Below are 23749 nucleotides of genomic sequence, written 5' to 3'. Positions count from 1 at the left end.
ATGTCAAACTGCACTGCTGTGGCTGCTACAAATTTTGAAAGGTATTTTTCAGCTGAAGCCTCCATACATACCTTCAGTTAACCTGAATTTTCATTTTTCATGTAATAAACTATTCAAGTAAAACACTGAAATCACCTCTATTCTCAGTGTGGATAGGCAGAGAGGTTGGGTGAAAGCTGAACAACAACCTGAGGCCTGGGAGTTTGAGCTTTAGACTCTGAAATATCAGTGATTTGGTCTTTTAACTTAGCTTTGGATGTACAATACAGATGCAACCAATCGTACATGATAGGGGAATACTGGTTAAATTTTATGGCTCTGCAATCCACGATGTTATATTAGATAAGAATCAGCTTTTTCAACTTGAAAAATCTATTTATATTAGCATCTGAAATTTAGCATAAGTATCCTGTTCACCCCCAACATTATATATAGAGAGATTATATGCTTATATAGGCAATTATTCTTACACTTCAAAACAACAGCAGCAGATAGAGATTAATGTCATTTTCTGAAATTAATACAGAGTGCTCTGCTACAGGGTTTCCATTGAAAAATCAGATACGGAAATGGGCACGCTTTTTGGTCAAGTTATCACGTCTCCTGAAAGGACAGTTCTTTGAGTACTGAGTTTAGGTATATTAGAAGGTGAAAATTACAAAGATACGCATTAAGATGAACGGGTGGAGGAAGACAAAGCAGTAGAACAAAATGGGGAAAAAAGAGACACCTAGAGCAAGAGATCTTCAATGGCAATAGGGAAAATCATACAAGGCTAAAGAGAGAAGTAAGAAAGAAAAGAAAAAAATCAGTGCTACTGCAGCATCCATCAGAGAAAGTAATATTCAGCTGAAAATCTCACTCTTAACTGGAGGCTGAGAATGGTAGGATATGCAGTCTGAAATACTATGAAATCAGAATAATCTGTTTTCTTTCCATACGAAGGTATTCAGCTAAGCTTCTAGATGAAAAGTCCCCTTAGCAATATTCTCAGTAAATACCCCAAGTATGAGATAATTAAATAAAAATTCAGAAATAATTTGTATTCTCATCAGAAACCAAGTAAATCATCTCTGTTCTAATCAATGGCTTTGACTATGGATTCTGTGTCCTTTCCACTACCCTCACAGCTGAGCTTACAGATTTTAGTATTTTTTTTATATTGTGTTTGTAAGTTTACTATATAATGTGTGAAGAACTGTAATTACATGAAGAAGGCCAACGCTGCAGATTGCAGAGTGGTAAAATTATTTTTTTTAAATAAATACAAACCCTCCTAACCCTACTACCCATCTGACTTCAATCCATGGTACCACTCCAACAATCAATCACCAGGGGCATTGGACACCCATAATTAGATTATAAAATCATAACTATAGTCATTTTACGTCTGCTTGCATAATTACATCAGCATGCTAATATCCTTTTAATGGTCTCTAATGATGTAATAAGAAATAATGGAATTTATTTGACAGCTACATAACCATTAACAAAACATATTAAGCATAACTATTACTTCCATAAAGATTCAGGCTGTATCCAAAAGTGACAGCTAACATGTTGGATCTTTTCTTCAGTGCTGAAATATTTCTAATTATGAATTCCCCAAATCTATTCCCACTCATCTGCTTCACAGGGCGAGCAAAGTTTATGTCAATGCAAACTTGACAACAAACCAACTGTAGAAGTGGACTGAACGCTCTGGGAGCCAAGCCCGAGGCTATACTGTGAATTGCAGGCCATCGGTTAAAGTTGGCAGGGTTGTGAAAGAGAGAAGATAAGCTAAGCTGATTACTACCATGCATCAACTAATCAAGAACTAACACAGGAATCCGTAGGAATCCATGGCAAAAGGAATTGTTCGGTTACCAAACTCCAAAGCGCAGGAAAAAGACAAAAATATAGGGAAGACCGAAAGATATTTCCAGACAAAACTAACTAAAGGTAGTAATGTATTTGTGAAGCAGTCCTTTTAAATTCATTTTTTCAGAGAAAAGGACAAGAAACTCTTCACTGAGAATTTAAAGAACTTTAGAAGAACTCACCACTCGCTCTCTCTCCTCAGTTCTTCTTACACTATTCCTATTTAATGCGATGGCTTTGTGTGTACTCTCAAATTAACCCTGTGACTCTCATTAACATGTCTTTACTCTGAAATCTTTGCAATAGCCTAAAAAGTTCAGGCCTACACTGTTACTTTCTTACCATTCAGAATTCTTGGAGGGGAAAGAGAGAATTGAGAATTTTACACCAAGCTAACACGCAGGTCAGAGTTCAAAGTAGACTGGTACGTCATTTTCCCACCCCTTTTATAAATCCTTGGTGTCAGGCTTCTTGGTAGGGTTTTTTTCTACATAATTTTGCCATTTTAAAAAAAATTGAATCCTTAAGAAAAAGAGCACTTCTGGTTGTCAGTGAAAAAAGTAAGCTAAATCACCCATGATGCCTTAGGCCCAGTAAAAAGGATATTTCCTGAGAGGCCTCATTCTCACACTTTGATATGTCAATGGTGGGTTAGGAATAACCATGACATCAAGTTTTTCCTGAAACCCCTCTCCATGAGGCCACTCAGAAGCTAACCAGAGCCTTCAAATTCATACAGTTTTCCACTGATGGTTTGCAATGATGACAAAAGAACAAATCCAGAAAGCTTTAATTCTTTGCTTGGCCAGGCCTCTTTCTAAAGCTTCTACTACTGCTGTACCTACTGGCCAGCTCCACATTTCTTGAGCATTGAAGGGGTTTAACCTGAGTCAAAGCATCTCATTTTCTTGAACAAAGAAAATTTATTATGGATGAATTCTTCCCTAACTTGAGATTTGGGATAACCTTTCACAGATTTATAGATCTTTTAAAAAGGCAAAGACTGATAAAAATGTTGTGTTGATAGACAGAATGCTCAGTCCTGTTTGGAGTTACTATAATTCATAACATGCTTTTAAAGTACTGACCATAGAAGTACTTTTGGTACAGTCATATGACTGCATATTAATAGACACAAAATGACCAGCTTCCCCGATGTCGCACATTAAAAAAAAGGTTGTTCATAGCCAGCTATATCACTAGAGAGATATTTTTCATTAGAGAATGAATCTACAGCCTGCCAATTGCAATGTTGTTGTGATTTATCAAATGATAAAAAATAACCAAAAGGCTTTATGTTAACAATTAGAAAGGTAGGTGAAAGTGCTCTCGTAGTGTAGATGAATGAAGCTAATGAAGCAGAACTCGTTGATTCCAGCAGAGAAATTGTTCCATGGGATTACCCCTTTAAATGTGCAGCAGACTTTATCTGCTAGTATTCAAAGTCAAGGGTGCAAATTCTCTTTACAAGGAAGACCATATAATATCGTCATTTTTTGTAATTTCAATACTCAGTTTTCAAAAAATGCTTTTAATAAAACACAAGCAAAAAGACATGCAGCAATACAAAGACTTTTCCTTCTAAACAACTACAGCAAATATGCCTGGTATTTTCTCACCAGTAGTCTATTTCTCCCTACAAATACGGTAATAGAAAGGGTAGAAATTTTTTTCTAAATAATAATAAACACTTCCACTAAAGATGAAACATCTTCAGATATGGCATAAAACGCAGTATTAAATGATGAATTACCTTCCCTGGAACTGAAGGATAAACAAAAACCTGGTGGCAGCACAAGTAAGGCTGAGAAAGACGATGCAGTTCAGCAGCCTGACTCATGGGCCGAAAACAAGCAGCCCCAAACCCTCCGAAACATAGGCAGGAACTAGATGATACCCAGACATCAGTCATTTTCTGTGCGCCAGGCTGTGACTTCTTTCCAGCAAGCTGTCAAACCCCTCCCACTGCTGACCCTTCTTTTCCATTACTTTTCTATCAAACTTTCTTTATTTTCTGTTTTACAAAGGAAGACTTAAGTTTTGTGAAGTAAATGTTCCTACAAAAAATGATTTCAGAAAATCCCCAATCTAAAAACTTGTACCGGACATGGCAAATCATAACCTCCTAGTTCAAGAGATTAACATGCAGAGCATTCATCAGTATGAATCATCCGAAGAAAAAAAGCAGCTCATCATAGCTGAACTCCCTGTGACTTGCTAAATGAGTAGCTGACAAAGCGGCACGACCTGGTGTGCCATGTGCCAGACTCAAAGCCAGGGACCCAAGTTCCTATCCATCTCTGATGTCATTTTCCCCCTCAGCAATGCTGGGTATAATGACTCTTCACAAGACTTTCTTCATCTAGAAACTGTTAAATAAGGTTGGCAATATTTTTACAGCGCTTTGAACAGACTATTTTTCCCTATGGAAGCATAGGAAAAGTTCAGTCTTTATCATTTTTTCAACATCATTTGTTCCTGTGTGTAGGGGATGTTAGAAAGATCATCATGATATTCTTTTTTGTCTCTTGCACACTCTCATTAATTTTGGCATTAAAGAGTAGATATTTCCTTGTAAGACAAACTATTCAAAAATAATGAGAAATCCAAAAAAATAAAAAGGGGTGAATTCCATGTACGTACTTGACATCATCGAAGGCACTCATCTGCAGCTTCAGGAGATCTGCCACTTCCTTTATTAACTCCAAGCCCTTTTCCACACTCAGGGGGCTGTTGAAAGGGAGCAAGAAAACAGAGCGTTACGAAAATGGAACTCATCAATACTTGAGAGGCTAAAAGTCCCAAAAGAGTTATCACCTTGGCCTCTTAGAGTCTGAAAGCCACCACTAACTGTATTCCTGTCACATAGTGATCGTGATATCAAGGGAATTGGGATCAGGTGCTTCTTCAGGCATGATGAATCACCTGAATTTTCCAGCAATAAGACAAACAATAAGGTGTAAATGGAATTGTTAGGAAGTGTAATGGGCCCATGATGCAGCAACCAGTTCATCTCAGTCCTCAATAAAAAATGTAATAAAGTAAAAGGACAGAAAGAGAGAAAAGGATTGACGAGACAAGGAGGGAAACAAACAATGAAAGTCAAATTGCAGGCTCGGTATCAAATGGACAAGGGAAAAGCATATTTTTAAATTCATTAGTTTTTAAAATGAATCTTCGCCCAGTGAAAGGATACAAAATTATTATGGATTTGAAAGTAAACAATGGAGCAAGGCACACAGTCCAGAGGACACTGATTAGATACATAGGATTTAGTCTGGTGTGTGCATGCACTGCTGACAGAACCCACTTTAAATCTTTTTAACCTTTGTCAATGCCACATTTACATTTTTTAATTTAGAAAACAGGTTACAATCAAGCCTAACACAGGACGACTGCTATCATTTAAAAAAGCACTTATCTAGACGCAAAATTTATATTTGCAAAAATTTCAGGTTATTGGAGTTGTTACAACTCTAAAGATGCATTAAGAACATTCTGTTCCTAAAATACAGACCGTACCTTGTTTAGTTGTTGTTCAGTACTGCGGAACCAAGTATGAGAGTATTAAGAAAGTAAAAGATAAGGAAAAGATATAACAATGTCCAGTAAGAACAACAGATACAATGTTCCCTGTCTAAATTGTCATTATAGAATTATTCTCAACATTGTTAAAGCCCCAAAGATCATAAAATTAAACCTTACAAGCTTGATACTTATCTAACTTATGCCACAGTACATCAGAAACAACTTTGATGAGACTAATCCAGGGGAAAAAAGGTTCTGTATTTTTTCCTTCAAGGATTTATAACAAGTAGGAGAAGGAGGTGTCAAAAAATGTACAATTAGACATGATCTTTTCAACTGGACTAAGGGGGAAAAAAGGTTTTTTCAAAGCTCTGCACCTAGGTTATTATTTCTGCTTCACAGTGAAAGTTTTTGAATCTAATTTTATATCATGGTAATCATTGCCACAATTTTATTTATTGTCTGCAATGAACACTGTTTATTTATTTATTTATTTATTTATTGCACTGGGTTCTGCATACACTGCCCTAAGGGCACCTCTATTTAAATAATGGGATGTCTCATGTGGATCTCGGTTAGGACGGAATTGCTCAGCCTCCTTTCATGCTACTAGCCCAAAATGCTCAAGAGACCTCCTGTCACACAAGCAGAGGTAGCCCCTCAAGGCACCAGATAAATTTAGTTTTTCTAGATGTCTAAGACAGAAATGTTCTTGTGTGAAAGTAACAAAAGAACCTGATTGTTTCTGTAAGGGAAAAAATGTACTATAGATTATTCATAAAACCCTTATATTTCAAGGACCGACAGTGGGTAGAAATGTGATTATTCCCCATCACTATGAAAGCAGATTGTCATAGTGACTCAGGGGCTTATGTGTTAATTAAATCTTTTCTCCCAAAGATGTTGGCTTAAATTTTATGGAAATGATTGGTGTCTGCAAGTGGGCTTTTACTGTAATAGCAAGTCTACACAGCAGTGCAGGCAAAGTCTGCTGTGTACATTGGTGTCTTTTTTTTCACCAGGGGACTCTCATTTGTAAAAGCTCAACCTCCTACTCCCTGCTTACTCCTCCTCCCCTGAAAAGGCATTCCCCACCTTCAAAAACAAGGTATGCTGCTACAAGCCAATGTAGCAACAGTAATGGGAGATACGATCACGGCATTTGAATCCTACAACCCAGCAAGAATGCTGGAGAGAAAATGGTGCTGGAAGACCATTCTTTTCCAAGCCTGAGCATCCAAGAGCAGTCTTAGTAACTCTCATCCTATACCAGACTAAAACACATACATAGGTTCACAAAATCACATGGAGTTTGTTAGGCTAAGAAATTGTCATTCATAACGGCACAGGAAAGCTGCAGAACCAGTACTCTTTGGTGTCAGTACTATTATTGATCACACTACCACATTTGAGGATTCACATTAAGAATGATTAATTTATATCACAATATTTTCCAGTGCAATTTTTCTGATATCTTAACAATTGATACATACTAGTACTGTCTATTACAGTTCTGTTACAGTTGTATTGTAGGAGAGTTGAATATTCAAAACCTTCCTCTAAAAATGCCAGAACGTTATTCTCCACACCCTATTTCTGCTTTGCTTTTGTTTAGTGTTGCATTTTGCTCAACGTTGCATGGTTTGTACAGTGATTGCTTTTAGCTTTGTTTACACAGAGAGAATACACCATTCCCACCAGCACAGCATTAAGCAAACTAGCCTGCCTTGCAACAGCACGGTACACTGACATCACCCATCTGATTTCAGGTTTATACAAGGACTGTTACTAGAAGACAACTTGCAAACATCACCTATCCTCCCGCCCGTGGTCCTCCCACGCATCCCCAGTGCAAGCACACAGTACTTGTGGAACAGCCTCTATTTGAGATCTTTCACATACTATACTATACTTGGTTTTCAGCTTGCTTGATTCAGTCCTACAGGGGAAGAAGTTTCTGTATTATAGAGTGGGGTTTTTCTTATGAATATGATTCATCTATTGATTGTGAGGGTTCAACAACTATGGAATTAATTCAAGGGAAAGTGCTACATAAACCAAGAAAAAAAGACAAAAAATCAGGTGGTTCAGGTAAGGAACAAATAGTGAGATACTCCAGACAGAAACTGTAATATTAGAAAAAAGACTCTTTAGACAACCCTGACAATGAAACTATTTTATCAAGGCCAAAGACTTGGAGAAAAGCTAAGGGTGGGGAGAGCATTCATACTACTTTGTCTGAACTGTTAAGATGGTCATTTCAGTTCCCTATAGTGGCGGAGGAGAGAGGGAAACCTCTTTTTAGTGACAGGCCTTGGGGACACTCGGAGCAGCACGGCACAGTGAGTCTCTGGGGCTATGGCCCCTCAGTTTCCAGACATGCTACGACACAGGTCCAACTCATACGCATCTTCTTTTGGGAGCCTGTGATAACATATTTCAGTACACCATTGCAGTACACCAGCAATGGTAAACCCTTAAAAGAGAAATCACAACTTACATAGGCCGCAGAGATACAAAGCATATACTGGAAAAAAACCCAAAAGAAGCAAAAGGCCTACCCATGGGTGCTATTTACGCTTTGCAAGTTCTCTTGAGGCTGGCTAACCCTTTCTATGTCAAAGAAAATTAATGGCTCTTGCAGTGTCTTTAACAGCCCTTCTTGATTTTACCACTGCTTTTCTTGATTGCCTTGAAGGTTTCTGATCACCTTTGATCTAAATTTTGGCCTTGGAAAGAATAAACTGTTGGATGGCATAGCACCTTTTTGCAGATGACATAGGTGTTGCCCGCTGAGTTCTTGAGAGAATGGTTACTTTGGGTTTCCTATCTTTGCTCTCATTTCACTTGCTGTAGATTTCTCTTTTGCATCTTCTCTCAAGTTAACTGTGCTAAGATACGATAATAGCCAAAACAAAACGTGATATATCTTACAATTTAAAACAATCCTTTCGAGGTCCTTTTTAGGTTTCTATCTCCAGTTCTCTACAGCTTGGAAGATGAAGAGAGAGAAAGAAAATATGGAAAAGTCATGTATAACTAACTAACTTCCATTGCTTTATCTTCTAATGCCATCTCTGTGAGTGCTAGCCTAAATATTATTTTTCAGTTGACAGATTCAGACCCTACTGAACCAGTAGCAGAACTCTGTCTCTCTCAGATGCCAATCTCTATCTCATATTTTTTGTAGAATATAGTTTGTTTGACAGGTTAATGACAATGAAGAAATAAATGGGGAATGAAATATAAATATTTCCTTTGGGGTTTATGTAGATATATATAGTTTTAAAGTCTGTCAATGTCATCTGCAAAATATTTCACGGATGCTTTTGTTTAATCTCACTTTTCAGGGCACAGCTCTTGCACTAAACTCGTTATACCTGCTGGAGCATATGGCTTATATCTCTGCTAAAAATAGCCAATGTTATATGGTAGTATTACATTATCCCCTTAGATGAAAGGACTCCCCAGCTCAGTGCAAGAATCTGATGTCATGATTTAACATCATGACATAACCATGAAAACTTCCCTACCCATTTTAACCATGTGAAAAATAAATAATCTAATCCATACCTACTTGTCTGAGCTAAAATAATCATGAGCCAATCAGCTCCCTATAACTTCATAAAGAGTTTTGTCTAGCAACAAAAAAAAAAAGCAGATCTAGGTTACAAAGCTGTATTATTTAGAAATGAATCTGAAATAAAAGTACAGGAATAAATATCTCTTAACTTCATTGTGAGCGGCTAAGCACTTCTGAAAATTAGCATAATCCATTTAAATGCTCAGGAGTGGATTTGGGAGCCCAACTTTATGTAATTGTTTGTTAAAATGTTTCCACAAAGCTTACTGGATGTTGAATACAGGAAAATTAGATTGCCTGGTGAAAATAACATTCTGTATCTTCCAATATCTAAATCCCTCCCAGTGAGGGAGCTGAAAACAGAAATATTTTAACAGTCCACTTACAGAGGTAATTTAAATAATAGAACATTGGATTATAGTCTCCCTCTGCTATTGTCTATTAAAGATTTCACTTTTCATTTGCACAATTTACAAGAAAAATACAGTGATGAGGAGTCATTTCTAAAATCTGGTCCCAGAAAGTTGGCACAACTTAGAACAATCCCATTAAATGATTTTCTTCTCAGTTACTGCTACAAAATGTATAGAATTTGCTAGCCATTTTTTTAAAAATTTGTCTATACAATCCCACTGTCTTCAGTGGTTTTATACAAAAGTGGGAGAAGATCTGTTGCTGGATGAATTATGAATGATGACAAGAATATGCCTTCATGTGGAAGAGGCCTATCAAGTTACCCTGGTCAAGACATCTTCCTGACCCTCAATTTCACTACCCATAAAATGAAGGCAATGATACCAACTTTCTTTGTCAGATGCCTAGTATTGTTATATAAAAGACTGTTATTATTTGAGTTGCATCCCTTCTGGATCTAAGAATAGAAAGAGCAGCACTACTGGCTGTCCCTAAAGGCTATATATATTTCTCCCTACCACATATGGAGATGTTGTTGTAGTACTGAACACCACGTAACCCAAAAATTAACTTTTAGTTACAATAAAAATTTCTCTCATTCCCTACCAACAATTTTGTTCCAAATTTTTTCAGCACAGGGGATCTGACTGGTTTTAGAGCACACCTGGCTGATTTTAGAGCATATTTAGAGCACCCGGATCCAGGTAAAGATAACTACTCCCTCACTGGTGAGTTAGTAGCTTGGCTAAATGCCTGCTATGGGCAAATGGAGTAGAAAGCAAGAGTTATGGACCAGATGTGCCTCACGAATGGCCAATTAGAGCACTTCAACAAGAGAGTAGTGCTGAATATTGGATGCTGATCTCAAGACCAGTTGAGCTTCATGCTGCAATTATCTGAACAATGCTACAAATGGATGCCACGTTTCCAAGAAGTTCCCAAGAAAAACTACAGATGTGATGAGTGAGAACAACTACTGTGAATAATGGGTTGCCTATTTTTGACCTGGACCTAATGATTTATGCATTCAAGGCTCAAAGCTTCCCCTTCTGGTTAAAGAACAAGAAGGAAACATGTAAATGAAGGAACAGGAGGAGTTCTGCAGGGAGCAACACCGGCAGCATGGCCAGCTCTGCATGCTGAGCTAAATGGAGCTCAAACTCTAATAAAAGCCAGTGGGCAATGTCAAAGGGAACACGAGGAAAAACAGAAGTAAACAATGATGAAAACTATATGTTCTGTATTTCCCAACACGCTTGTCAAAACAATCCCATAAATTGATCCATTTTGGTAGTGAAAAATCTGATCCAGTTATACAGATGGCTTGATTGCTAGCGTTTGCCAAGCCTGCTCCCAGCCCAAGGAGAGCAACATGTAGCTCAATGTTATGCTGAGGTTATGTCAGTCTCGCAAGCAGTTGCTCTCATTTGCTTTTCCTCCTCCCAATTGCCAAGTGTCTTCGGAAACCCACTTACTGAACTCTGAAATGGTCCCTTAGTGCCGTCATTCAAATTATGTATTGTCTTTACCAGACTGTACCTAGTGCCCTTCCAATACTCTGTTTAGCAATTGTAATGCAGCACTGTAATGGACATCCAGTCAGGCCTGTCAGATTAGTTCAATTGAATCATTTTCTGCAAAAATGAAGAATAATCTACAGTACAGAAATAGGCCTGACATTGGGAATTGCACTCCTTAAACCTAAATGTCAGTCTAATCCCCAGTGAAATCTTAAGTAAGGTAGGGTTCAATCCACCTAAAATTCGCTTAAATCGGGACACGGGCAATGAAGGCCAGCTTGCCCATTTTTAAGAGTGCAGAGCACTGCACTAAAATTGCAACACATTTCTCTACAGCCTGAAAGTTGCCTAAGTGCTGCTTAACTGCAGTCCTTCTGGCAGTATCAGAAAGTGCATTTTCTAGGGAGGTAAATGCCACTCTCACACCCAGCCTCAGTTTTGCTATCCAAACTTGAGCACAGTGGCATCTCCACTCCACCCATTTCTCCTGAAGAAGGTTCAAAAGTTTGGCTACACCGGTGTTCAGCTTGAATAGTGTTGAATCCACATCTCAACCAGAGCAAGGTAGAACCTGAACCCAGCACCTAAGACTTTTGGGGAGGAGACATTTTTTATTTAATGTTTACTTTACAAACACTTTCAATATCTACTAATGTAAAATACACACATGCTTGAAAACTAAGTTTGGACCAGCAGTCTTCCTTCCTCACAAGTGCTGCAAGTCATGTTCTCTCTTGCATGTTGTCTATCTTCCTCTGTTGCTATTTTTGCCTGAAGATGAACCACTGGGCCATCAAAAGGATGATGGACAGTGCTATCACTCAGGGCTGGTACATAGAGCGCTCTCCCAGGATGTGGGAGTTAAACCTGTTCAGATTAACTTCAGTAACATCTCTTCCATCTCCTGCTTCACTTTCTATCCCCTGCAGTAATAAGCAGAAGACAGGCTGAAGACACTACACACGGTGCCTTTTAGCAGAGGAGCACTGGACACACTGGATCGCAGAACAGCCTGCTTGTTTGGCGTGTCTCAGTGAAACAGGGAGATACCTTGCAGTCTGGGCTGTCTTCTGGAGTCTCCAGAAGTCCCTTCTAATCAGTGGAGGAAAGGAGGTGCCCAACTTCTCTGCGTGGGTATGTCTTCATTTGTCTCTCGGGGACCTCAACGATGTCAAATGAAGTGGATGACATCCCCATCCTTGGGGAAGGTGTGCAGCATCCAGCAGCTCTAAGTTTAGCATTTAAGTGAGACAGTCTGGCTTTCACCCTAAATTCTGAAATAACTGCATTTCAGCTTTAAACCTAGAAATGTGCCTTAAAAGGAAAAGGTATTAACCACATGGATAACAAGACCGATGCCCAACGCTTTTGAAAACAGAAGCTGAATGGACTAAATCTGTTGAAGAATTTAATTTCAGTAATCAACTTTTATTAAACAATGAGAGGTACATGTAGATTATGCCCTGCAGGTGAAAGCATTGGGTTAGGACTGTAGGTTTCTTTCTCAGTTGGGCCTTTACCCCACAGATTCACATGTCAGCAAAACTAATCTACCAGAAGACCTAATCTGACAACCACCTGGATGGGTTCACCAAAAATCACTGCCTTCTAGTGGTGGTACCTTACTGTAGAAGCTAATCTGAGGCTTGAGCTGACAAACATAATTTTGTTGGTCCTGCTTACCTCTGTATTTATTTTGAGTGTTTATAACTAGGATTTTTTAACACTTGTTCACTTAGTATGTACACACAAGAGCTTCCTTCATGTTGAAGATTTTCTTTTTTTAGTACTGATCTTGGATACATTTTTTTTCCTCTACTCTTTTTAAATACTGAATTTTAAGAAGGGTGCTCTCTGCAGTTTAAAATAATTATTTAAGAAAGTTTCACCTGGCCATTTCTCAATAATGACTCTGTGCATTAACATCAAATTGGCTTCCTCTCATTGATAGGGCAACAGTCTCTAACAGTATCACTTTCTTAATATGCAGCACAGTCTCCTTAGTACTGCAGATAAAAAGCTAAACCTAAAAAAAATAAATAAAAACTCAAAGTTCAGAAATATGGGTCTGGAATACCATATGGAATGCTTTAGAGAGGCAAATAAAGTTGCCACCTTTAGGATGAATAATGTTGAGGACTGGCTTACTCTGGCTGCTAAAACCATTTGGCAGCAGCATGGGCATTGACGAGGCTGCAGGTAAGCTCCCTGCTGATGGGGAGCTGGGAGGAACAGCCTAGCCAGCTCCAGTACAAGCTGCCATCCTCCCTCCATGCCTGGAAAAGAGCCGGTATATTTGTCACAGGGCTCAGGCTGAGCGATGAGACTCTGAGGTGTATGGAGGCATGTCAGAGCTTCTTTAAAATGACTTCCAGATACGCTAGGAACTGTCTGTTTGCTTATTATTTGCTCTAACAAATACAAAAGATTAAATCTAGTAGCGGGAGTCTATTTGAACAGGTGAGAGTAGCTGCAGCACTTTTAACCACCACCTTCGCAGGCCAGTACCCGATTCCTTTCACACCGTATCTCCACTCTCAGCGCGTTGCTTCGCAAGGAGCAGCAGAGGAGCCGGAATGCCAGGACTTGAGCACTGCCTCTCCACGGGCAAGAGGCTGGTGCATACCAGCTATGACTGCTCTGCCTGCTAAAAGCAGTCAAGAGAAAAAGGTAAAGCAGGGGGAAGCAATTTCCAGGTCCTGCTGCTGGGATCAAGGAGGAGCGAGAAGAGCAGTTGCTGAAGGGAGCACATCCCCAGCGGTACATACTAACCCCAGACCTTGAGTCAGTTCTCAGCAGCAGCCACCAGCACAGGACCGCAGGTTATTTTAAACCACCTCGGACGTGCTACTGCCTGATTTTCCTAAGCCAGCAGTAAATACAGGAGGGTCCAAAAAGAAGACCTAAGAAATAAAATAAAGTCAAAGATAATTCTGGAAAAGTTCTGAAGGAGGGCAAGAGAAGTGGTCAGCTGAGATACATCTCTGTAAGGACTACCGAGGAGAAACAATGCTGTGACAGACAGAAACCATCAGTTCTTTTTTTTTTTTTTTTTTTTTTTTTTGGTCTTGGGCACTGTTGTGTTCACACTGCTAAAAATCAAGAAAAATAGATGTTAAAAATATTGTCCAGTAACAGTATTCAACATTGGCCTCAGCTCCCTGAGGAAAAATTTAAAAGATGTGAGGGTTGCTATGAAATTGCCAGTATTCAGGCAGTTGCCCAAAACCCAGTTTAAAAGTAGCAAAACACCCATATTCTATCCCAGGAGTACTAGGGACACCTGACCAAATAAATGAGAATATTATCTATGAAAAGACCAGATTCCAACTGACTCAGTTTCTGACTCCAGCGGTCAGATACAAAAATGGTGCCATTTTATCCTTACATGAACCTCATGAAACACATGAACCTCGTCTTTCCAGATTGGGATGATAATCTCAGCCATGCACTCTGTTTCAAAGTGCACCCACTGCACTGCAGCCTAGGCAAAGAACAGAGGTCAGAAATCAGTCCCTCTTGCCTGCAGAAACAGTATTCCTGCTGAAAATAAAGAAATAAGACTATGGTATAATTCTACAAACAATTAGTTAATGTGATCATGTGTATGCTCATTACTTATAAAAATCTCTCTCTTTTTAAAAAATCTCCTGCTGAACTCTCGACCTCAGTGAGATGTATTAGACTAGTTTCTGTTTTAGAAATACACAGCAAGGAGATGGGCCACTGACTTCAGGATTTGCTTGCCTTCGTTTAAATTTTCAAGTCTGAAAATATGCGCCACCATACCAAGGGCAGGATTCATGTATCTAAACAGAGTAAATCTTTTCTTCAAAATTTTCCACAGCCTCAAAGACCAGACTATGAGGAGTTTTAAGAATACCTTTTCTTTTTCTTTTTTTTTTTCCAAAAAGAACTATTTTTGTTAACGTCGATTATTCTGTCACACTTCTTCCAGCTGAATTTCATCTACCGTTGTGCTCCTTAATCCCTCAATGTATTTAAATCCATCTGGAATTTTTCTAAATCCTCCATAGTTCTTCCTAAAAGAGACAATTTGCCCATGGGGTACCACTAATCTCTCTACACGCTGAGAAGCAGCAGTTCATGACGAATCTTCCTCTCCTATCTCATAACCAGTTCTTAATCCGCAGTGACACCCTGGCCCTTGCTCTGTGACTCACTCTCCTTAAAGTCCCTATGAAGAGCATCCCATTTATCTCCTGTTGATTTGAAGGGTAGGTACAACTTGCAGTTTTGCTGATACAGCAGCTTTTCTCCCGGGAGAGCCTGGCGTATCTCATCAGAAGGCGCTTTGTTCCTGAGGGTCTTCCAGGTGCAGAGCTGCCACGAAGGAGAAGAGAGGGTCCCTGGCACTGCCTTCTGGAGGCCGAGGCCCAGTGGCCTTCGGATATAAATAGGCAAGGCTTAAAAAGTGAATAGTAGCTTATCGTTGATGTGGTCCGAGAGCCGGTGATCACAGCACTACTCCACCTCAGAGCAGCTGAAAACAATACTAGGAAACCTTTTATTTTAAGGACACCGTTTAATTTTTTTTTTTTCTCTTTTCTATTTTTTTTTTCTTCTTTTTTTTTCTGCTAAGATTAGTAAATATTTTAACAAGCAACATAATGGAAAACTCAGCTACTGAAGTATGAAATCGAAGGACGTGAACCTCTTTGTCTGTAAATTTCAGTAGTAACTGAACTATGGAAGGGCTTCTGATGCTATCACAATAAACAGACGTAGCTTTACCAAGGTTTCTCAAGAGATTTTCACTCCCCTCTTCCCACTGACTCCTATCTCCTGGGAATTGGCTTCACAGCACTTTCTAGCACACCACCACCACTATTCTCTGACCTGAAAGGTCACTTACCAAACCTGGCTGATTTAGCTACTAGCTACCAATACCTGAGCCACATGCCCTGCAATCCAGAGGAAAGATATCACGTTTGCCTGAGGAGGGAATAAATGGTAAATGGTGTCATCTACACATGTCCCATGGAAGGAGTGAGGGCTCCTGCCACCTTAGGTACCACGGGGCATGTCAGAGAAGACATGGCAACACAGTGACATGACTCTCCCATTCTCATCAGGTTGGCAACCACCAGTATAAAGCTATTGAATCCAGCCTTCTTCAACTCCTACTTCTCTTTTTCTAGACACAAAGGAAGTCTCACTCATCATCCATACAGTGGAGAAGAAACAGACGTTAGAGTGGTTTCCTCCAGGTCACAGAGGAGGTAAGTGGCATAGCAAGGACTACTGGGAACGTTGTAACATCAAAGTAATTTATAGTGTTGCCGTTAAATTCTTTGAGCCTACCAAGCCTAAAAAAACACATTTAGACACCAAAATTGTATTTATTTCTCTTGTCTGGAAGTGCCCCTGAGAGTAACTCAACCAATAATCTATAATGAAAGTCCTGGGCACTGATGCTTCAAGTCCATGGCATTACAACAGCCTGCCTTGTCTGTCTGAATTTGAGTCTTTTGTCCGTGTTTCAGCGTAGTCTCATATATCTTGAAGCACACTTCCCTGGTAAAAACTTAGAGACGGAATGTATTTCAGCGCTAAGTGGATTTAATTTGGTTTGCACGCAGTCCGTGCCTTAAATTTAGTTAAATAATGATTAATTTTGTAAATGGTTGACATTTATTCAGGATTCATGAAAGCAACCAAATAACTTCTGAGCACAGAGCTACTCACCGGATTGTTTGAGAGCTGCCTGACTTCGCAGCACTGTTATTGTAATCATTCTAAAGACACTGCAATTTTATTGCATTGGGCTGCAGTTTCATTTTTCTATGCTTGTTTCCTCAAAAGGCTTTATTAGCCATAAAACCTTTTTAAGCTTACTTCTGTTTTGACAGCTCAGCAAATTCCCACTTTCCGTAATTTTTTCCCTTTTTTCCCACCACCAGTAAGTGTGAATTTAAACCTCTTAATACAGACAGGTTCAAGTCCAGACCAATTTGTAACACAAATGACACTTTCTAAAAATCAATGGCAGTGGTCAGGCTATGAAGGTCAGAGGAGATAACGGCATCATGGAAACACAAGAGTGATAGAGAAGTCGAGAAGGATCAAGTCTCTAGAGTTATAATGGAAGTATGACACTGTGCCAGCCTGTACTTGCATTACTTCAAACACACACCACCTCCAACTGTGTTAATAGCAACAAATTCATACAGATGCTTTGTCGCTAGCATAAGCATGGAAATAATGGCAATAATTTGTGCCATAATTGTGATGTCCTCCTTTCTGAGGCTGAAACAGACCCTGCCAAAATAATCCCTAATGCTTTTTAAGCTGAATGGTAGAAACAGTGCTGGAGTCCCCTTGTCATGAACCCTGCATCTCTGATGCAAAAAATACTTGAAGATGCAAAATTGTTCTTTCATATCAAATTACTCCTTCATAAAAATAATTAATAAATGAGATTGAGGACAACTGATCAGACACATTTTAGTGCACTTCTGACTTTTCATTCTTTCCCTTCCTTCATATCTTCCCTCTTCCTTCAAGGCAGCTTAAAGCCCAGACCAATTTATAATGCAGATGGTTTAAATTAAAAATGACAAAGAATATCCAACAACCTACTGTTAAAGAAGCACAAAAATCTCTGTAAGAGATCCAAACTTTAAGGATTTTAAACCTGACTTTTTATAAAAATCATTCTGCACACTACTAAGAAATTAAATTTATTTCTATAGCAGATATACCTAGTCTTTAGATTGTGGCATACCTTCTTCAAACAAGTGCCAGTGGAAAACCAGAATATCTACTTGAAAGAAAAATGAAAATATTTTCTCTGTCCCAATTTATTCTTTGTGTTCTGAATTGGTCCTCACTGATTTTCTCCTTAATAAATTTCAATTGCGTGAAATAAAAATGACTTAGAGTGAGATTAATATTACTTCATTCTAATTTTAAGTGGTCAGGCATTTACATTGTGTACACGTTATCCGAGTTAGGAAATTCCAAAAAAATTTTAGGTGTGAAAATTAAATGATGGCATTTTTATAGCTGAGCTTCCCAGGATTGGGCAGAACAGCACTGATGAAAAAGTACTGGTAGATAATAGACCGCATTATGGTTCAGTTTGCTGCGTTCCCGGGAATCCTGATCTTTGGCTTTCTCCTTCTCACTCATTTCAAAAGCTTCAAATTCACCACTCCTTTATAACGAACTACACGGCGATTACCCGAAAAAACACTGCGATACACTAAAAGTATTGACCATATGGTATTGTGAGATATTGCAGCATCTCAGGCTTTTAATGACTACCGCTGTTTATAAAACAGAGCACAGCTCACAGCCCCATGCCTGGTTTGCAGATACGTAACGCGCAGCCTCCGCGGCTAAAGGTCTATCGCCTGGAGACAGTAACGCCAACCTGCTCACACAGAGGTTGTGGAGGACCTGCACCAGCCACTCTCCCCAAAAAAGCCGGCGCCTGATACCGGAACAAGGGCTGCTAACGTGGCACAGAAGGTGTGGAAAGAGAGAAAGGGGAGTGCCTGGGAATGTCTCTTCTGGGAAACGAGGGGCCAACAGCCATATATGTGCCAGCTAAGCGGAGAGGTACAAATGGGAGCCGGTCCTTGTGGCGCTGCTGGGGACTCCAAGCGCACTCCTACAACTACCCATTGCCCTTCATCAGCTCAAGGGACCAGAGTGATTCCTTGCCATTAATGTTGCTAGTGAGACAGATCAACTGGTCACCAGCTACATCAATTCAAAATTTTTCTCTGGATGTTCCTCTAGAGGTAAAAATACACATCTGGTCCTGATGGAAAGCAGAGGAAAACATTTGGGGAAGTGAAGCCCTAAGAGGAGGGAAAGATGGACCCCTGGAAGGACTTTTCTCTTGTAAAGTGATCTACATCAGCAGGTGAAAGTCATGTTCAGGGATAAAATATTTCAACCGATTTTGGAAGCACAAAAGCTAAGGGCAACGGAAGTAGAACAGACTATCATCGTATCTCTGCACATACAACAGATAAGAAATTCAAAATATTCAAAGCTGAACTCTCATATTGAAAAAACCCACACCGGTTTTTATTGCTCTCTATGGTAAAACTACACTAACTGCTGTTTTTCTGTTATTTTCTTGTGCGTGAATAAGAAGCATGAAGTATCACTTTCCTATGGGAATATATAATGTCAGAATTAAGGCAGTGGAGCAGCAGTGTGAGGGATATGGTCTCTCTCACTTTCTAAGTATCACAAGGAAACTGGAGGATTAGAGAGGGGGAAAATGGTTTTTATGTCTAGAAAACTCTAGGCAGTGTGAATAATTACACGTGAAGAGTTAGCCAAGGAAGATTCTAGATTTACATCTCCACCAGTAATGGTGCTAAGACAGAGTGACAGAATTGTCTCCACTGGATAAATTCATGGGCAAATATTTTCCACCTGTATTATTTAGGTGGGGGGTCAAGCTATGTAATCAGAAGCAAAACTTTTGGCTTTGAAATCAATGATGGACATTTATGGAATTTATTTATACAAGGCTAGAGACTGCTAGGGAAAGTGACAAAGTGGGGGATAAAAATTTTACATTTAACTTTTTTTTTTTTTTAATGTGAGCAATGCTGTCCCTTGTTGATTTTAACAGACTTTAGTAGCAAGAGATTTTCTGTTTTATGTATGTTTATAATTTTTAGTTTTTAAAGCCAGTTGTAGAAGTGAAGAATATGCACAAATCTTTTTCCCTTGATAAAGTGCACTTGCAGGTAGAATAACAATTTCAAAGAGGACATTGAGATATGCAGAGAAGGTCAAATCAGTGTTTCTGTTTGTATATATGTATTAAAGCACAAGAACATTTTGTTATTGTTTTCTAAAGAACAGCTGAAAAGCCTCATGCAATACAAAAGCTCAGCTTCCAAGAAACATCAAGACAACAAAGAACAATAAAACCTATCAGCCCTGTTTCATTGCTGTAGATATTGTGATTCATTTTCTCCTATTTATTTTAAATTTCATTTTTAAATGCAATTAAAATGCGCTAAATATTTTAACCTGGTAGGGGAAACAAATAATGAAGATTGTAAAAATATAATTCTTTAATGACTTGCCTCCAAGAGCAGAAAACTTGGGGAATAAACCAAGGGTTCTGTACAACCCAGCTTCAGGGTCCTCCTAATCTGAACACCATCCTGCGGAAAGTAATCATTATATGCAAAGCAGTATCATTTATCACCTTTGTAAAGGTGGAGATATAATATCAAGCATTTGGAATTAACCTAACCCTTCAGCACGTTAAATGGTCAGACTAACGATATTCCATAGCAATTTTATACTATGAACACAAGATCTGTTTTCAGCTTTTTCACAGCATCTGAGCAGAATACCAGCTACTTCAAATTAGATGCATAGAAATGCATGTATGATCCAATTAAGTTAACATGTTGTGAACAGATTTACAGCCTATATGATTTTACATAGACAGTCTGGAATTGAGAGTTAACATATGACAAAGAAGAAAATATCCAGGAATTGACTAATACAACAATGCCAGAAGTTGGCTCACAAGCTAACAGAGCTGTCGTGAGCTGACTGCAATCCTGTATTTATACGAAGAACTTCAAGCACACGCTTTCTGATAAATCGCCAAACAGGACAGGTTCCTCTGCATTGGGTGTCGAAGCATGGCTTCAGAAAAGCACAACTTGACTTTGAAGCCCAAAAGACTGGGATAAGCAGCGAAAAGAGATGAACTTTCTGCTCTCAGATTAGGATTTTTCTTAGTGCATTTAAGTCTAACTACTCAATCTCACATTTAAGAAATTGCACACCAGCTTGACTATTTAAACTGCTGAGCATGCAGCAGCTTGCATTCAGTTTTACTGGAGGTGGGAAGAACTACATGTTCTGGAAAGTCAGGCTTTGGGTTTCCTCATGAGAGACTCAAGAGGCTAAACATTGTTTAAATATTTTGACTGTGGGATGTTGGCCCTCAGAGCATATCCTGCCAGAAAAATGGGAGTGTTGGTATTTTTTCCAACCCAAAAAGAAGTTTTCCATATTTGAAAAACTAGAATTTCAGAAAATAGGAAAAGTTCTTCTGTCCAAAGGCAAAGATTTCTCTGATTTGAGAGCTCACACTGATGTATCCCCACTATAACGGAGAAGTATTTTATAACTATAGCCAAAGTAGCATACAAATGAAAATAACATCCTGTAGGTAACTTTGTTTCATAAGATTACTTTAGAATTTCAGAGCTAAAATTAGTAGAAACAGTTGAAAGCAGTTACCCTAAGAAAGAAACAAAACTCTTTCACACAAATCCTACAGTGGTAGAATACCAATTTTTTGAAGAAGAAAAAAGTAAACAAAGTAAATCACCCAATTTGATTGGTTTCTCAGCATAATAAAGTGCTGAAGCAGCACAGTGGAGGATTTGCTGGACAATTTTCTACACTGAAACTGTCAATTCATTCCACAGCTTAGCACTGATGGATATTATGGATTGGTATGGATTGCACTGCTCCAACCATCTGAAAGGTCACTCGACAAACACAGCAGGAGTGACCTATTGTTCTTGCCATTGACAATCAGACTGCCGTTTTGACAAGTCTTTAAACTATCACAAATCTTTTCTTCAAGTATTACATCGAAATGTTTATCTTTGCTTTGTGGCACAATTAAAAGCTGGCATCTTAGGAGTTCACTGAAGCAGTCTTAATATCTCCTTTGGATCACACTTGCAAAGCCATGGAAGCCTGAGAATCTAATAGTGAATAGATCACCCCTGACATCTGTCAACTATACCACTGAGTATAATCTTTTCAGTTCCATTTTCAGATCAGAAGGTGAAAAGAACCCAAGCTATTATCCCCAGTGTACAAATATGTTGGACTACTTCCCTTTCTCACCAAAAGACCACCGTTTCAGCTGAAAAATGAAGCTTCACTGCTCCAAAAAATCATGGCCAATAAAAAGGGATGGGTTGAAACTATAACCTTTTACTTTATGGAGGAAGAAGAAAACCATACAAAGATGTAGTATCAAAAAATAAATAACTTTTGTGTTATATTTTGGCATTTCATTTTGTGTGCACAAGTTAAGAGTGGATTAAAAAACTCCACCTAAATCCTAATTTTAGGTTTATATTCTTAAATGTGATAATTGCTGCAAGAAGGATACTTCACAAATGAATTTGTCTAACACTCAGCCTCTCAGAAAGATATATTTCATGCCTACCTTTAGCTCCAACTTCCTCTCTATTTAAAATAAAGAACTTTAAAAAAGCATAAAGATCTAAACAATAAGTCATAGAATCACTTAGGTTGGAAAAGATCTTCAAGATCATCGAGTCCAACCGTAAAATATCAAAGATCGGTTGTGAAAACAATTTCCTGAGTACTTACAGACTGCAATCACCTCTCAAACAGGAGTGATTTTAGACTGACATAAAGATCTGACTAGGAATAGTTCCAGACCCTTTACTTCGTTGTATGAATATAAATGCGTGTACAGTTATGTATAAATGTGTAGCATACACCTAACCCATTTTTTAATACTATTTATTTAATTCAAACAGCCAGTAAGATTTTCGGTACAAAGGACGCTTTGTACCAGTAACAGGACGCTTACTAAAGAAATGTTCCTTAAAAGGACATTAAAATTTCTCTTCTGTGCAGTGATAGTTAACAAACATCCCTTTCTCTATCCTCTCTCCCCCAAGAAAAAATACAATTACAGCAACATTCATGAAAACAGCTCCTTACTGAAACTCTCGGCTATACTGATCCAATTGCTCTCTAAGGCCACTTTATGTACTAAATAATGGTTGTGGGAAATACTAGTATGTAACAGATCCCTCAACTGCTGTGGAAAGCTTTTCACTGTTCCTGCAGAGTGGACAAGTCCATTTTTAGCATGCGGAATTTCCTGAACAGGTTTTGTTAGTCTTATAAAACTCCAGAACATATAAATATTGTTTTGCAAAATACAGGCTTTTCATTTTGCTCTTACATTTCAGATAAACTTGTTTGGTTTGAATAGGTCTAACAACAACAATAACAACAAAAATGAAACCAGTATATTTTGGAGTTGAAATGCTGAGGAGGGCAAAATCACTGAACCAAAATCCATTTGCTGCAGATTGAATGCAACGTAATCCTGGTACAAACAGAATTTTTCTTTAGTTCAACTCAATCAGCTAATTCTCTTTAATAATCAACTCATTCTAGATTAGGAACAGGAAAAAAAAAGCATGAAAGCTTATTCTCTTTTTCTCTATGACTTGGAGAAAATGACATCTAGTTGTACTCAAACTGCTAAGAATGTAGTGAGGAGTTACCAGTTAAGTTTTCAGAATACAGATAGTACATGCTTTGTGTAATGAGCTGGTTACCATTAAAACCTAAAATTAGTTTGATAAACTTATATTTTTTAATTCAAACCATTTGAAGTAGTTTCATCTAACTCATTGTGAATTTTTTCTCATCGTTTCTGAGCATTTCTAACAGCATCCCAAAGTTTAGGTAAAAGCATCTTGCCCAAAAGTTACTAAAATTGTAATAATCTAGTATATATGAAAAGTACCTTTTGTCCTTCTGGTATCAGAAATGGTAAAGCTGAACAAATCTATGCTAAATTATATTTGCGTATATGGAGTCCTCTAGGACCAAGAACCTTTGGACAAATGACCTTCTTCAGCAAGTTTCATTGAAGAATAATAGACATAATTTGGGGAAAACCCCATCAGTGGGGACTAGCTAGGAAGAAAACCAGGTAAGATGACACAGTGAAGAATCTACATGCTGTGAAGACTGAAAGTCAGAACATCTCCCACTACTAGACCTGTGAAAGCTCTAAGCTCTT

The 23749-nt window shown here is 38.6% G+C and overlaps 1 protein-coding gene across 1 annotated transcript in view; it reads right to left on the bottom strand.

The window, feature by feature from the left end:
- The window catches only part of PTPRN2 (protein tyrosine phosphatase receptor type N2), a 665205-nt gene that overhangs the window by 375216 nt on the left and 266240 nt on the right, over positions 1–23749 (bottom strand). Inside the window, exon 10 of the mRNA XM_049798257.1 lies at positions 4507–4593. Within this exon, the coding sequence (XP_049654214.1) occupies positions 4507–4593 (87 nt within the window). The remainder of the gene's footprint in view (positions 1–4506; positions 4594–23749) is intronic.

Source organism: Accipiter gentilis, chromosome 4 (assembly GCF_929443795.1).
Source record: "Accipiter gentilis chromosome 4, bAccGen1.1, whole genome shotgun sequence".
Classification (NCBI taxonomy): domain Eukaryota; kingdom Metazoa; phylum Chordata; class Aves; order Accipitriformes; family Accipitridae; genus Astur; species Astur gentilis.
The sequence above is the reverse complement of the archived record's forward strand: the minus strand, read 5'-3'. Positions and strand labels throughout refer to the sequence as shown.